The 15626-nt window shown below is 49.5% G+C and overlaps 1 protein-coding gene across 1 annotated transcript; it reads left to right on the forward strand.

Moving 5' to 3' along the window:
- The first annotated feature begins 236 nt into the window (after positions 1–236).
- LOC137319227 (glucagon receptor-like) lies at positions 237–15174 on the forward strand. Its single transcript, XM_067981532.1, has 10 exons — positions 237–302; positions 463–559; positions 2542–2649; positions 2787–2908; positions 3926–4032; positions 4837–4993; positions 7222–7381; positions 9655–9715; positions 14219–14288; positions 15082–15174. The coding sequence occupies exons 1-10, from the start codon at positions 237–239 to the stop codon at positions 15172–15174; spliced, it is 1041 nt and encodes a 346-aa protein (XP_067837633.1).
- The last annotated feature ends 452 nt before the right edge of the window (positions 15175–15626 follow it).

Below are 15626 nucleotides of genomic sequence, written 5' to 3' on the forward strand. Positions count from 1 at the left end.
ACACACTCTCTCTCTCCACACTCTCTCTCCACACACTCTCTCTCTCCACACACTCTCTCTCCACACTCTCTCTCTCCACTCTCTCTCTCTCTCCCTGTCTCTCTCTCTTTCCCTCTGTCGATCCCACTCTCCACACTCCAGGATGGCCTCCGGAGCCCAGGACGACCCTCCATTGGAAAGCCCTCCCTCCTGTCGGGCCTAGAACCTGGGGCCTCACTGCCAGACTGTCCAGGGGAATGCCCCTGAAGGGTGGCCTGATCCGCACCCTCTTTCTCATCCTCGCCGCATTGAATCACACCCAGGTAAAGAATGTGAGGCAGACATCAGGGAGGGGGGAGTCAGGGACTGACCTTTCACCCGCTCTGGGACATCACCAGACAGAGGGGATGAAGGGCTCATCTCTCTGATGGGGGACTGGGCAGTGGGTAAGACTCATGGGGCTACTCCCTTCTGTTTCCCTAGAAGGCCACAGGCAAGAGATTAGAAGACACAGTCCAAGATTGGAAACACTACAAACAGGAATGCGACCTCAAAATGGCCCAAGATCCAGCTTCAGAAGGTATGTCATCCAACGAATCGGGACTCAGAATTTAGTGTTGTTAGCGTATAGATATCTCCCTGAGAGAGGGGACTGAGAGACACCAGTCAGTGTACAGATATCTCCCTGAGAGAGAGAGGGACTGAGAGACACCAGTCAGTGTACAGATATCTCCCTGAGAGAGAGGGGACTGAGAGACACCGGTCAGTGTACAGATATCTCCCTGAGAGAGAGAGGGACTGAGAGACACCAGTCATTGTACAGATATCTCCCTGAGGGAGAGAGGACTGAGAGACACCAGTCAGTGTACAGATATCTCCCTGAGGGAGTGGGGACTGAGAGACACCAGTCAGTGTACAGATATCTCCCTGAGAGAGAGGGGACTGAGAGACACCAGTCAGTGTACAGATATCTCCCCGAGAGAGAGAGGGGACTGAGAGACACCAGTCAGTGTACAGATATCTCCCTGAGAGAGAGGGACTGAGAGACACCAGTCAGTGTACAGATATCTCCCTGAGGGAGAGGACTGAGAGACACCAGTCAGTGTACAGATATCTCCCTGAGGGAGAGGACTGAGAGACACCAGTCAGTGTACAGATATCTCCCTGAGGGAGAGGACTGAGAGACACCAGTCAGTGTACAGATATCTCCCTGAGGGAGAGGACTGAGAGACACCAGTCAGTGTACAGATATCTCCCTGAGGGAGAGGACTGAGAGACACCAGTCAGTGTACAGATATCTCCCTGAGAGAGAGGGGACTGAGAGACACCAGTCAGTGTACAGATATCTCCCTGAGAGAGAGAGGGACTGAGAGACACCAGTCAGTGTACAGATATCTCCCTGAGAGAGAGGGGACTGAGAGACACCAGTCAGTGTACAGATATCTCCCTGAGAGAGAGGGACTGAGAGACACCAGTCAGTGTACAGATATCACCCTGAGAGAGGGGGGACTGAGAGACACCAGTCAGTGTACAGATATCTCCCTGAGAGAGAGGGACTGAGAGACACCAGTGAGTGTACAGATATCTCCCTGAGAGAGAGAGGACTGAGAGACACCAGTCAGTGTACAGATATCTCCCTGAGAGAGAGGGGACTGAGAGACACCAGTCAGTGTACAGATATCTCCCTGAGAGAGAGGGACTGAGAGACACCAGTCAGTGTACAGATATCTCCCTGAGAGAGAGAGGGTCTGAGAGACACCAGTCAGTGTACAGATATCTCCCTGAGAGAGAGGGGACTGAGAGACACCAGTCAGTGTACAGATATCTCCCTGAGAGAGAGGGGACTGAGAGACACCAGTCAGTGTACAGATATCTCCCTGAGAGAGAGGGGACTGAGAGACACCAATCAGTGTACAGATATCTCCCTGAGAGAGAGGGACTGAGAGACACCAGTCAGTGTACAGATATCTCCCTGAGAGAGAGGGGACTGAGAGACACCAGTCAGTGTACAGATATCTCCCTGAGAGAGAGGGGACTGAGAGACACCAGTCAGTGTACAGATATCTCCCTGAGAGAGAGAGGGACTGAGAGACACCAGTCAGTGTACAGATATCTCCCTGAGAGAGAGGGGACTGAGAGACACCAGTCAGTGTACAGATATCTCCCTGAGAGACAGGGGACTGAGAGACACCAGTCAGTGTACAGATATCTCCCTGAGAGAGAGGGGACTGAGAGACACCAGTCAGTGTACAGATATCTCCCTGAGAGAGAGAGGGACTGAGAGACACCAGTCAGTGTACAGATATCTCCCTGAGGGAGTGGGGGTCTGAGAGACACCAGTCAGTGTACAGATATCTCCCTGAAGGAGTGAGGGACTGAGGGACACCAGTCAGTGTACAGATATCTCCCTGAGAGAGAGGGGACTGAGAGACACCAGTCAGTGCACAGATATCTCCCTGAGGGAGTGGGGGTCTGAGAGACCCCAGCCAGTGATTGAAAACGGTTCTCCATCTGTTGAATGTCTGTTGTTAACCTGGTCCTCCCTTGAATGTATTTTCGCAGAGATGGTTTGCACTCGTAATTTTGACTCCTATGCATGTTGGCCTGACGGTCGGTTGAACACAACAGTCAGAGTGCGCTGTCCATGGTATCTGCCGTGGTACGAGACAGGTGAGTCTTCATTCTCGCCCACCCCGCTCCCCCTCTCGATGACTCTGGTCCCTGGTCTTCTACCCACTGACCTCTCTCTCTCTCTCTCTCCACCCTTCCCACCCCCTGGCCCCCCTGCCTCTTCTATCCCTTCGCAGTCCAGCACCGCTCTGTTCTGAGGCAGTGTGGTCCCGATGGTCACTGGGTGATGGACAATTTGAGCCGGCCCTGGAGGGACCATTCGGCCTGCGAATTCAATCCGGACTACTTCCTGTCACAGGTAAGAAGCCACGTTTACCAGGTTATGTTCATCGGCAGGACCCCCATTAAAGAGGGAGTCTCCCAGTCAGGGACCCCCATTAAAGAGGGAGCCTCCCAGTCAGGGACCCCCATTCAAGAGGAAGTCTCCCAGTCAGGGACCCTCATTCAAGAGGGAGCCTCCCAGTCAGGGACCCCCATTCAAGAGGGAGTCTCCCAGTCAGGGACCCCCATTAAAGAGGGAGTCTCCCAGTCAGGGACCCCCATCAAAGAGGGAGTCTCCCAGTCAGGGAGCCCCATTCAAGAGGGAGTCTCCCAGTCAGGGACCCCCATTCAAGAGGGAGTCTCCCAGTCAGGGACCCTCATTCAAGAGGGAGTCTCCCAGTCAGGGACCCCCATCAAAGAGGGAGCCTCCCAGTCAGGGACCCCCATTCAAGAGGGAGTCTCCCAGTCAGGGAGCCCCATTCAAGAGGGAGCCTCCCAGTCAGGGACCCCCATTCAAGAGGGAGCCTCCCAGTCAGGGACCCCCATTCAAGAGGGAGTCTCCCAGTCAGGGACCCCCATTCAAGAGGGAGTCTCCCAGTCAGGGACCCCCTTTAAAGAGGGACTCTGTCTCCGTCAACGACCTCCTTTAAAGAGGGAGTCTGTCTCTGTCAGGGACCCCCTTTAAAGAGGGAGTCTGTCTCCGTCAGGGACCCCCTTTAAAGAGGGAGTCTGTCTCTGTCAGGGACCCCTTTTAAAGATATTAAACGAGGTCCTGTCTGCTTGTTTGGGTGAATATTAAAGATCCCTTGGCCACGACTGGAAGACCAGAGATGGGGAGGTTGAGGGGAATTCTCCCCTGTTGTCCTGGGCCCAACAATCGATGGGGGGGGAGGGGGTCACTCACCTCATCGCTGTTTGCGGGATCTTCCTTTGCACCAATTGGCCGTTGAACGATGGTGACAGCGTTTTAAAAGCGATTGGTTGGGTTGTGGAGGGGGTTTGGGAGGACCTGAGACTGTGATGGGCTCGCTCGGTGAGACTGTGTTGCTTTCAGGAGGAGACTGGATGGATCCTGGATCGTTTCCGTGTGATGTACACCGTTGGATACTCGCTCTCACTCACTGCGCTGGTCCTGGCCTTCACCATCCTGTTGGCTTTCAGGTACGACCAATACCGGTCTGATTCTCCATAGCTACTACTCACTGTACGGCCCATTGCCCCCACCACCCAGCTCCCCTCATCAGGGAGAGAGGGGAGCCCCTTATCCCCTTCTGTCTGGGGCTGGGTTTGACCCGCAGGTCCCCAGAGAGGGTGAGAACATAAGAAATAGGAGCAGGAGTAGGCCATTCGGCCCCTCGAGCCTGCTCCGCCATTCAATCAGATCGTGGCTGATCTTTGACCTCAACTCCACTTTCCCGCCCGATCCCCATATCCCTTGATTCCCCGAGAGTCCAAAAATCTATCGATCTCAGCCTTGAATATATTCAACGACTGAGCGTCCACAGCCCTTTGGGGTAGAGAATTCCAAAAATTCACAACCCTCTGAGTGAAGAAATTTCTCCTCATCTCAGTCTTGAATGGCCGACCCCTTATCCTGAGACTATGCCCCCTAGTTCTGGACTCTCCAGCCAAGGGGAAACAACCTCTCAGCATCTACCCTGTCAAGCCCCCTCAGAATCTAATATGTTTCAGTGAGATCACCTCTCATTCTTCTAAACTCCAGAGAGTATAGGCCCATTCTACTCAACCTCTCCTCGTAGGACAACCCTCTCATCCCAGGAATCAATCGAGTGAGAGGACAGTGTCTGACCCACTTCCCCCATCAGAGAGAGAGAGAGAGAGAGAGGAGCCCCTTCATCCCCTCTGTCTGGAGCTCGGTTTGAACCCCCAGGTCCCAGAGAAGGTGCGAGGGCAGTGGACGTGAGCTCATTCCAGTGTAACGGTCCCCCTCTCTCCACCCCCCAGGAAGCTGCGATGCACTCGTAACTACATCCACCTGAACCTCTTTGCCTCCTTCATCCTGCGAGCTGCCTCCATCTTGGCCCGCGATGGGCTGCTGCGGAGCCGTTACAGCCGAGGGATTCAGGACCAGGGTGATCTCTCCGTCCTGCTGAGTGACAGGGTGAGTTTGAGCAGTGTCACCCCGGATCGTGTGTGTGTGTATCTGTGTGCGTAAGGGTGTAAGTGTGTATCTGTATGTGTGGGTATCTCTGTGTTTCTGTGTATATGTGTTTTTCTGTGTATCTGTGTGTGTGTGTGTTTATCTGTGCATGTATGTGTGTTTGTGTGTATATCTGTGTGTGTATGTGTGTGTGTATGGGTGCATCTGTATGTGTTTTTCTGTGTGCTTACGTCTGTGCTTCTGTCTGTGTTTATCTGTCTATGTTTATCTGTGTATATGTATGTGTGTGTAGGTATATGGGTGTATCTATGTGTGTGTTTCTGTGTGCTTCTGTGTGTGTGCTTCCTCGTGTGTGTATCTGTGTGTTTACCATTCTGGTAAATCTCCTCTGCACCCTCTCCAAGGCCTTGACATCTTTCCTAAAGTGCGGTGCCCAGAACTGGACCCAATACTCCAGTTGTGGCCGAACCAGTGTTTTATAAAGGTTCATCATGACTTCCATACTTTTGTACTCTGTGCCTCTATTTATAAAGCCCAGGATCCCAGATGCTTTTTTAACCACTTTCTCAACCTGCCCTGCCACCTTCAACGATTTGTGCACATATACCCTCAGATCTCTCTGTTCCTGTACCCCTTTTAGAATTGTGCCCTCTAGTTTATATTGCCTCTCCTCGTTCTTCCTACCGAAATGTATCACTTCGCATTTTTCTGTGTTAAATTTCATCTGCCACGTGTCCGCCCATTCCACCAGCCTGTCTATATCCTCTTGAAGTCTATCACTATCCTCCTCACTGTTCACTATCCTTCCAAGTTTCGTGTCATCTGCAAATTTGGAAATTGTGCCCCGTACACCCAAATCCAAGTCATTAATATATATCAAGAAAAGCAGTGGTCCCACCACCGACCCCTGGGGAGCACCACTGTACACCTCCCTCCAGTCCGAAAAACAACCGTTCACCACTACTCTCTGTTTCCTGATACTGAGCCAATTCTGTATCCATGTTGCTGCTGCCCCTTTTATTCCCTGAGCTTCAATCTTGATGACAAGATCGGCTCCATCACCGAGACCGCCTACTTCCATCTCCGTAACATTCCCCGTCTCCGCCCCCTGCCTCAGCCCATCCGCTGCTGAGACCCTCACCCGTGCCCTTTGTTACCTCCAGACTCGACTATTCCAATGCTCTCCTGGCCGGCCTCCCATCGTCCACCCTCCGTAAACTCCAGCTCGTCCAAAACTCCTGCTGCCCCCCCGTATCCAAACTCACACCAAGTCCCGTTCACCCATCACCCCCTGTGCTCGCTGGACCGACACTGGTTCCCGGTCCGGGAACGCCTCGATTTTAAAATTATCATCCTCCTGTTCAAATCCCTCCATGGCCCTCGCCCCCCCCTCCCTATCTCTGTAACCTCCTCCAGCCCCTACAATTCTCATCCTCCTGTTCAAATCCCTCCATGGCCCTCGTCCCCTCCCTATCTCTGTAACCTCCTCCAGCCCCTACAATTCTCATCCTCCTGTTCAAATCCCTCCATGGCCCTCGCCCCCCTCCCTATCTCTGTAACCTCCTCCAGCCCCTACAATCCTCATCCTCCTGTTCAAATCCCTCCATGGCCCTCACCCCCTCCCTATCTCTGTAACCTCCTCCAGCCCCTACAATTCTCATCCTCCTATTCAAATCCCTCCATGGCCCTCGCCCCCCTCCCTATCTCTGTAACCTCCTCCAGCCCCTACAATTCTCATCCTCCTGTTCAAATCCCTCCATGGCCCTCGCCCCCCCTCCCTATCTCTGTAACCTCCTCCAGCCCCTACAACCCTCCGAGATCTCTGCGCTCCTCCAATTCTGGCCTCTTGCGTATCCCCGATTCCCATCGCCCCTCCATTGGCGGCCGTGCCTTCAGCTGCCTGGGCCCTGAGCTCTGGAATTCCCTCCCTGAACCTCTCTACTATCTCTCTCCTCCTTTAAGACGCTCCTTAAAATCTACCTCTTTGTCCAAGCTTTTGGTCACCTGTCCAAATATCTCCTTACGTGGCTCGGTGACAAACCTGTGTCCAAAAATCGCTCCCGTGAAGTGCCTCGAGACATCTTACTACGTTAAAGGCGCTGTATAAATGGGAGTTGTTGATGTTGGACCTGTAAGAGTTTGTAGATCGCTTATCAGCTCCTGATGTAGTGACACATGTGTTTTCCTCTCTCTCTCCCTCTCTTCAATACCTCGATGGTTTTAAGCAGGCCGTGGCCGTCTGTCAGGCCGCCCAGGCCTTGACGCAGTACTGCGTGGCAGCAAATTATTACTGGCTACTCGTCGAGGGCCTATACCTACACAACCTTCTGCTGGTCGCAGTGTTCTCGCAGAGAAGCTACTACCTCGCTTACATGACGATCGGATGGGGTGAGTGTTTGGGGCTGAAGTCTTACTGCCTCACCTGATACCTTGGTTAGACCACACTTGCAGCACTGTGCACAGTTCTGGTCTCCATATACCTTGGTTAGACCACACTTGGAGCAATGTGCACAGTTCTGGTCTCCATATACCTTGGTTAGACCACACTTGCAGCACTGTGCACAGTTCTGGTCTCCATATACCTTGGTTAGACCACACTTGGAGCACTGTGCACAGTTCTGGTCTCCATATACCTTGGTTAGACCACACTTGGAGCACTGTGCACAGTTCCGGTCTCCATATACCTTGGTTAGACCACACTTGGAGCACTGTGTACAGTTCCGGTCTCCATATATCTTGGTTAGACCAGACTTGGAGCACTGTGCACAGTTCCGGTCTCCATATACCTTGGTTAGACCACACTTGGAGCACTGTGTACAGTTCCGGTCTCCATATATCTTGGTTAGACCAGACTTGGAGCACTGTGTACAGTTCTGGTCTCCATATACCTTGGTTAGACCACACTTGGAGCACTGTGTACAGTTCTGGTCTCCATATACCTTGGTTAGACCACACTTGGAGCACTGTGCACAGTTCTGGTCTCCATACTATAAAAAGAATATAGAGGCATCGGAGAAGGTGCAAAAAAGATTTACTAGGATGATACCAGAACTGAGAGGTTATAAACTATCAGGAAAGGCTGAACAGGCTGGGGCTCTTTTCTCTAGAAAAGAGAAGACTGAGGGGTGACCTGATAGAGGTGTTTAAGATTATGAAAGGGTTCGATAGGGTAGACGTAGAGAAGATATTTCCACTTGTGGGGGAGACCAGAACGAGAGGCCATAAATATAAGATAGTCAGTAATAAATCCAATCGGGAATTCAGGAGAAACTTCTTTACCCAGAGAGTGGTGAGAATGTGGAACTCGCTCCCACAAGGAGTAGTTGAGGCGAATAGTGTAGATGGATTTAAGGGGAAGCTGGATAAACACATGAGGGAGAGAGGAGTAGAAGGATAGGGTGAGAGGGTGAGATGGAGTAGAGAGGTAAGAGGCTCGTGTGGAGCATAAGTGCCAGCATGGTCCTGTTGGGCCGAATGGCCGGTTTGTTGCTGTACATTCTTTGTAATTCTTTGTAACAAGCACGGGACAGAATCTAGGTTAAAATGTTTTTCTTTTTTATTCGTTCTCTCGTCGCTGGCAGGGCCGGCATTTATTGCCCATCCCTAATTGCCCCTTGAGAAGGTGGTGGTGAGCCGCCTTCTTGAACCGCTGCTGTCCGTGTGGTGAAGATTCTCCCACAGTGCTGTTCAGTCGGGAGTTCCAGGATTTGGACCCAGCGACGATGAAAGAACAGCCGATATATGTTTCAAGTCCGGATGGGGTGTGTGACTTGGAGGGGAACGTGGAACATGGGAACAGGAGGAGGCCATTCAGCCCCTCGAGCTTGTTCCGCCATTCAATTAGATCATGGCTGATCTGTGTCCTAACTCCTTCTACCCGCTTTGCTTCTGTATAACACCCTTGCCTAACAAAAATCGATCAATCTCAGTCTTGAAAGCTCCAATTTGCGTCCCAGCATTCTCAGTCTTTTGCGGAGAGAGTTCCAGATTCCCACTCCCCCTTTGTGTGGAGAATTGCTTCCTGACATCACCCCTGAACGGCCGAGCTCTAATTTTAAGGTTCTGCCCCCTTGTTCTGCACTCCCCCCACCAGAGGAAATAGTTTCTCTCTATCGAACCTATCAAATCCTTTAATAATCTTAAACCCCTCGATTGGATCCCCCCTTAATCTTCGATACTCGAGGGAATACAAGTCTAGTCTGTGCAACCTGTCCTTGTAATTTAACCCTTTTAGTCCTGGTATTATTCTGGTGAATCTGCACTGCCCCCACCTCCAAGGCCAATGTATCCTTCCTGAGGTGCGGTGCCCAGAACTGAACCCAGTGGTGATGGTGTTCCCGTGCACCTGCTGCCCTTGTCCGTCTAGGTGGGGAGGGAGTGGGAGTTTAAGGTGGTGGATGGGCTGCTGATCGAGAGGACTTGCTTTGTCCTGGATGGTGTCGAGCTTCTCGAGTGTTGTTGGAGCTGCACTCATCCAGGCAAGTGGAGAGTATTCCATCACACTCCTGACTTGTGCCTTGTAGATGGTGGAAAGGCTTTGGGGAGTCAGGAGGTGAGTCACTCACCGCAAAAAGGCACCTGTGTTTGCCCGTGCGATGTCCAGACGAGGTGTTTGAGATGTTTCTGAGATGTGATACACACAGATCTACCTTTATTTATAGGGACACCAATCCTATTTGTTATCCCTTGGGTGATTGTTAAGCACCTCTACGAAAACACACAGTAAGTAAACTTTATAAAGTAATACATGGATTTAAGAATTGGAGATTGGTCTCAATGTTCCAGGTATTAATCCGAGAGGTGATGCTGGAACGATAACATTACAGGACCGAACAGAGAATGGGATCGCACTGTGTGACCTAATGTTACATGACCTAACAGAGAATGACATCACACTGTGTGACCTAATGTTACATGACCGAACAGAAAATGGGATCACACTGTGTGACCTAATGTTACATGACCGAACAGAGAATGGGATCACACTGTGTGACCTAATGTTACATGACCGAACAGAGAATGGGATCGCACTGTGTGACCTAATGTTACATGACCGAACAGAGAATGGGATCACACTGTGTGACCTAATGTTACATGACCTAACAGAGAATGGGATCGCACTGTGTGACCTAATGTTACATGACCAAACAGAGAATGACATCACACTGTGTGACCTAATGTTACATGACCAAACAGAGAATGACATCACACTGTGTGACCTAATGTTACATGACCTAACAGAAAATGACATCACACTGTGTGACCTAATGTTACATGACCTAACAGAAAATGACATCACACTGTGTGACCTAATGTTACATGACCTAACAGAGAATGACATCACACTGTGTGACCTAATGTTACATGACCAAACAGAGAATGACATCACACTGTGTGACCTAATGTTACATGACCTAACAGAGAATGACATCACACTGTGTGACCTAATGTTACATGACCTAACAGAGAATGACATCACACTGTGTGACCTAATGTTACATGACCAAACAGAGAATGACATCACACTGTGTGACCTAATGTTACATGACCTAACAGAAAATGACATCACACTGTGTGACCTAATGTTACATGACCTAACAGAGAATGAGATCACACTGTGACCTAATGTTACATGACCTAACAGAAAATGACATCACACTGTGTGACCTAATGTTACATGACCTAACAGAGAATGACATCACACTGTGTGACCTAATGTTACATGACCTAACAGAGAATGACATCACACTGTGTGACCTAATGTTACATGACCTACCAGAAAATGACATCACACTGTGTGACCTAATGTTACATGACCGAACAGAGAATGACATCACACTGTGTGACCTAATGTTACATGACCAAACAGAGAATGACATCACACTGTGTGACCTAATGTTACATGACCGAACAGAGAATGGGATCGCACTGTGTGACCTAATGTTACATGACCGAACAGAGAATGGGATCGCACTGTGTGACCTAATGTTACATGACCGAACAGAGAATGGGATCGCACTGTGTGACCTAATGTTACATGACCTAACAGAAAATGACATCACACTGTGTGACCTAATGTTACATGACCTAACAGAGAATGACATCACACTGTGTGACCTAATGTTACATGACCAAACAGAGAATGACATCACACTGTGTGACCTAATGTTACATGACCTAACAGAAAATGACATCACACTGTGTGACCTAATGTTACATGACCTAACAGAAAATGACATCACACTGTGTGACCTAATGTTACATGACCGAACAGAAAATGACATCACACTGTGTGACCTAATGTTACATGACCAAACAGAAAATGGGATCACACTGTGTGACCTAATGTTACATGACCGAACAGAGAATGGGATCACACTGTGTGACCTAATGTTACATGACCTAACAGAAAATGACATCACACTGTGTGACCTAATGTTACATGACCTAACAGAAAATGACATCACACTGTGTGACCTAATGTTACATGACCTCACAGAAAATGACATCACACTGTGTGACCTAATGTTACATGACCTAACAGAGAATGACATCACACTGTGTGACCTAATGTTACATGACCTAACAGAGAATGACATCACACTGTGTGACCTAATGTTACATGACCTAACAGAGAATGACATCACACTGTGTGACCTAATGTTACATGACCGAACAGAAAATGACATCACACTGTGTGACCTAATGTTACATGACCTAACAGAGAATGACATCACACTGTGTGACCTAATGTTACATGACCTAACAGAGAATGACATCACACTGTGTGACCTAATGTTACATGACCGAACAGAGAATGACATCACACTGTGTGACCTAATGTTACATGACCTAACAGAAAATGGGATCACACTGTGTGACCTAATGTTACATGACCAAACAGAAAATGACATCACACTGTGTGACCTAATGTTACATGACCTAACAGAAAATGACATCACACTGTGTGACCTAATGTTACATGACCTAACAGAAAATGACATCACACTGTGTGACCTAATGTTACATGACCTAACAGAAAATGACATCACACTGTGTGACCTAATGTTACATGACCTAACAGAGAATGAGATCACACTGTGTGACCTAATGTTACATGACCTAACAGAAAATGACATCACACTGTGTGACCTAATGTTACATGACCGAACAGAGAATGACATCACACTGTGTGACCTAATGTTACATGACCGAACAGAGAATGAGATCACACTGTGTGACCTAATGTTACATGACCTAACAGAGAATGGGATCACACTGTGTGACCTAATGTTACATGACCGAACAGAAAATGGGATCACACTGTGTGACCTAATGTTACATGACCGAACAGAGAATGACATCACACTGTGTGACCTAATGTTACATGACCGAACAGAGAATGACATCACACTGTGTGACCTAATGTTACATGACCGAACAGAAAATGGGATCACACTGTGTGACCTAATGTTACATGACCGAACAGAAAATGGGATCACACTGTGTGACCTAATGTTACATGACCGAACAGAGAATGACATCACACTGTGTGACCTAATGTTACATGACCTAACAGAGAATGGGATCACACTGTGTGACCTAATGTTACATGACCTAACAGAGAATGACATCACACTGTGTGACCTAATGTTACATGACCTAACAGAGAATGGGATCACACTGTGTGACCTAATGTTACATGACCTAACAGAGAATGAGATCACACTGTGTGACCGAATGTTACATGACCAAACAGAAAATGACATCACACTGTGTGACCTAATGTTACATGACCTAACAGAGAATGGGATCACACTGTGTGACCTAATGTTACATGACCTAACAGAGAATGAGATCACACTGTGTGACCTAATGTTACATGACCAAACAGATAATGACATCACACTGTGTGACCTAATGTTACATGACCTAACAGAGAATGGGATCACACTGTGTGACCTAATGTTACATGACCGAACAGAGAATGACATCACACTGTGTGACCTAATGTTACATGACCAAACAGAAAATGACATCACACTGTGTGACCTAATGTTACATGACCTAACAGATAATGACATCACACTGTGTGACCTAATGTTACATGACCTAACAGAGAATGGGATCACACTGTGTGACCTAATGTTACATGACCGAACAGAGAATGACATCACACTGTGTGACCTAATGTTACATGACCAAACAGAAAATGACATCACACTGTGTGACCTAATGTTACATGACCTAACAGATAATGACATCACACTGTGTGACCTAATGTTACATGACCTAACAGAGAATGACATCACACTGTGTGACCTAATGTTACATGACCTAACAGAGAATGACATCACACTGTGTGACCTAATGTTATGTGACAAGGCCACCCAAATGAATGGGCACCAGATCGGACAAAAAAAGACTGATGATCAGCATTAAATAATACCACAAAATGTTGGATCTGTGATGAGAAATGAAATAGACAGTCTGGGGAACATGAGAACATAAGATCATAAGAAATAGGAGCAGGAGTAGGCCATTCGGCCCCTCGAGGCTGCCCCGCCATTCAATCAGATCATGGCTGATCTTCGCCCTCAACTCCACTTTCCCGCCCGACCCCATATCCCTTGATTCCCCTAGAGTCCAGAGCACTTCGATCTCAGCCTCGAATATCCTCAACGACTGAGCATCCACAGCCCTCTGGGAGAGAGAATTCCAAAGATTCACAACCCTCTGAGTGAAGAAATTCCTCCTCATCTCAGTCTAGGATGGCCGACCCCTTATCCTGAGACTATGCCCCCTCGTTCTAGACTCTCCAGCCAGGGGGAAACAGCCTCTCAGCATCTACCTTATCAAGCCCCCCTCAGGATCTTCTATGTTTCAATGAGATCACCTCTCATTCTTCTAAACTCCCGAGTGTATCGGCCCATTCTACTCAATCGAGGTAGAATCACCTGCGGTGAGCCATGGCCTGGTAAGATGGGACTGAACTCCCTTCAACAATTTACCATTGCTTAGGTCTGAAATACAACTCCAGAGACCTTTCCACGACAGTGAGGAGGGAATGATGCCGCTATCCCTCGGAATCCCTGACCTGACTCCGAGCAGGAAGCCCGAGAGGTCCAGGCCACCCCCAGGGGTCAGCGTAATAGGGTGAGGAGGGGCTGGAAATGTAGCCGTGCTGGTTGGGTTTCTTGAATACTTTTTTCCTTTCTCACTCAGTTGCTGGGTTCAGAATCAGAACATGGCGTTCTGGTGGATCATTCGCTCCCCCATCTTATTCGCAATTTTGGTAAGTGAATACCACATTTAGTCAGCTGCTGTCACTGGGACCCTTCAGAGTCAGGAGGTTCGAGCCCCCACTCCAGGGAGTCGAGCCCAAATCCAGGCCCACACTCCCCGGTGCCAGTACTGAGGGAGTGCTGCACTGTCGGAGGTAGATGGATATACTCTAGGACTCGAGCCCCATAATCCAGGCCCACACTTCCCGGTGCCAGTACTGAGGGAGTGCTGCACTGTCGGAGGTAGATGGATATACTCTAGGACTCGAGCCCCATAATCCAGGCCCACACTCCCCGGTGCCAGTACTGAGGGAGTGCTGCACTGTCGGAGGTCGATGGATATACTCTAGGACTCGAGCCCCATAATCCAGGCCCACACTCCCCGGTGCCAGTACAGAGGGAGCGCTGCACTGTCGGAGGTAGATGGATATACTCGAGGATTCGAGCCCATAATCCAGGCCCACACTCCCCGGTGCCAGTACTGAGGGAGTGCTGCACTGTCGGAGGTAGATGGATATACTCTAGGACTCGAGCCCCATAATCCAGGCTCACACTCCCCGGTGCCAGTACTGAGGGAGTGCTGCACTGTTGGAGGTGCCATCTTTCGGATGAGATGTTAAACCGAGGCCCCGTCTGGCCACTACTGGAAGAAGAGCAGGGGAGGGAGTTCACCCCGGTGTCCTGGGGCCAACATGTTGGGAGGGTAGGGGGAGGTCACCCACTGATGGGTCAGGACTTTCAGTGGGTCTATGGAAGGGGAGATTGGATGGAACAATAAAACAGGGTAACTTTTTCTTTCCCCAGGTTAACTTTTTCATTTTTATCCGAATTGTTATTATCCTGGTGTCTAAGATGAAAGCGAAACAAATGGGGTCCACGGATTACAAATTCAGGTAGGTCAGCTCCTTCCACATACAATCAAACGGAGGAGTTGAGGAGCTGAGCAGGCCGTTCGGTCCATCGCCTCGCTCCCTCTGCTATCCCTACTATCCCAACAGCCATGCTCAATCAGAGATTGGGATCCCCTCTGTCCCATTCAGAAAAGTCCCGTCTTTAATGACATCTTCTCCGCACTGTGCACTGCCAACTGCTCCCATCAATATCAGTACCCTTGTTCCCGTTCCCCTTCTCTGTCCCCTCTCCGGTCCCCGTTCCCCTTCTCTGTCCGCTCTCCGTTCCCCTTCTCTGTCCCCTCCCCAGTCCCCGTTCCCCTTCTCTGTCCCCTCTCCGTTCCCCTTCTCTGTCCCCTCTCCGGTCCCCATTCCCCTTCTCTGTCCCCTCCCCAGTCCCCGTTCCCCTTCTCTGTCCCCTCTCCAGTCCCCATTCCCCTTCTCTGTCCCCTCCCCAGT

The sequence above is a fragment of the Heptranchias perlo genome, unplaced genomic scaffold (genome assembly GCF_035084215.1).
Source record: "Heptranchias perlo isolate sHepPer1 unplaced genomic scaffold, sHepPer1.hap1 HAP1_SCAFFOLD_772, whole genome shotgun sequence".
Classification (NCBI taxonomy): Eukaryota; Metazoa; Chordata; class Chondrichthyes; order Hexanchiformes; family Hexanchidae; genus Heptranchias; species Heptranchias perlo.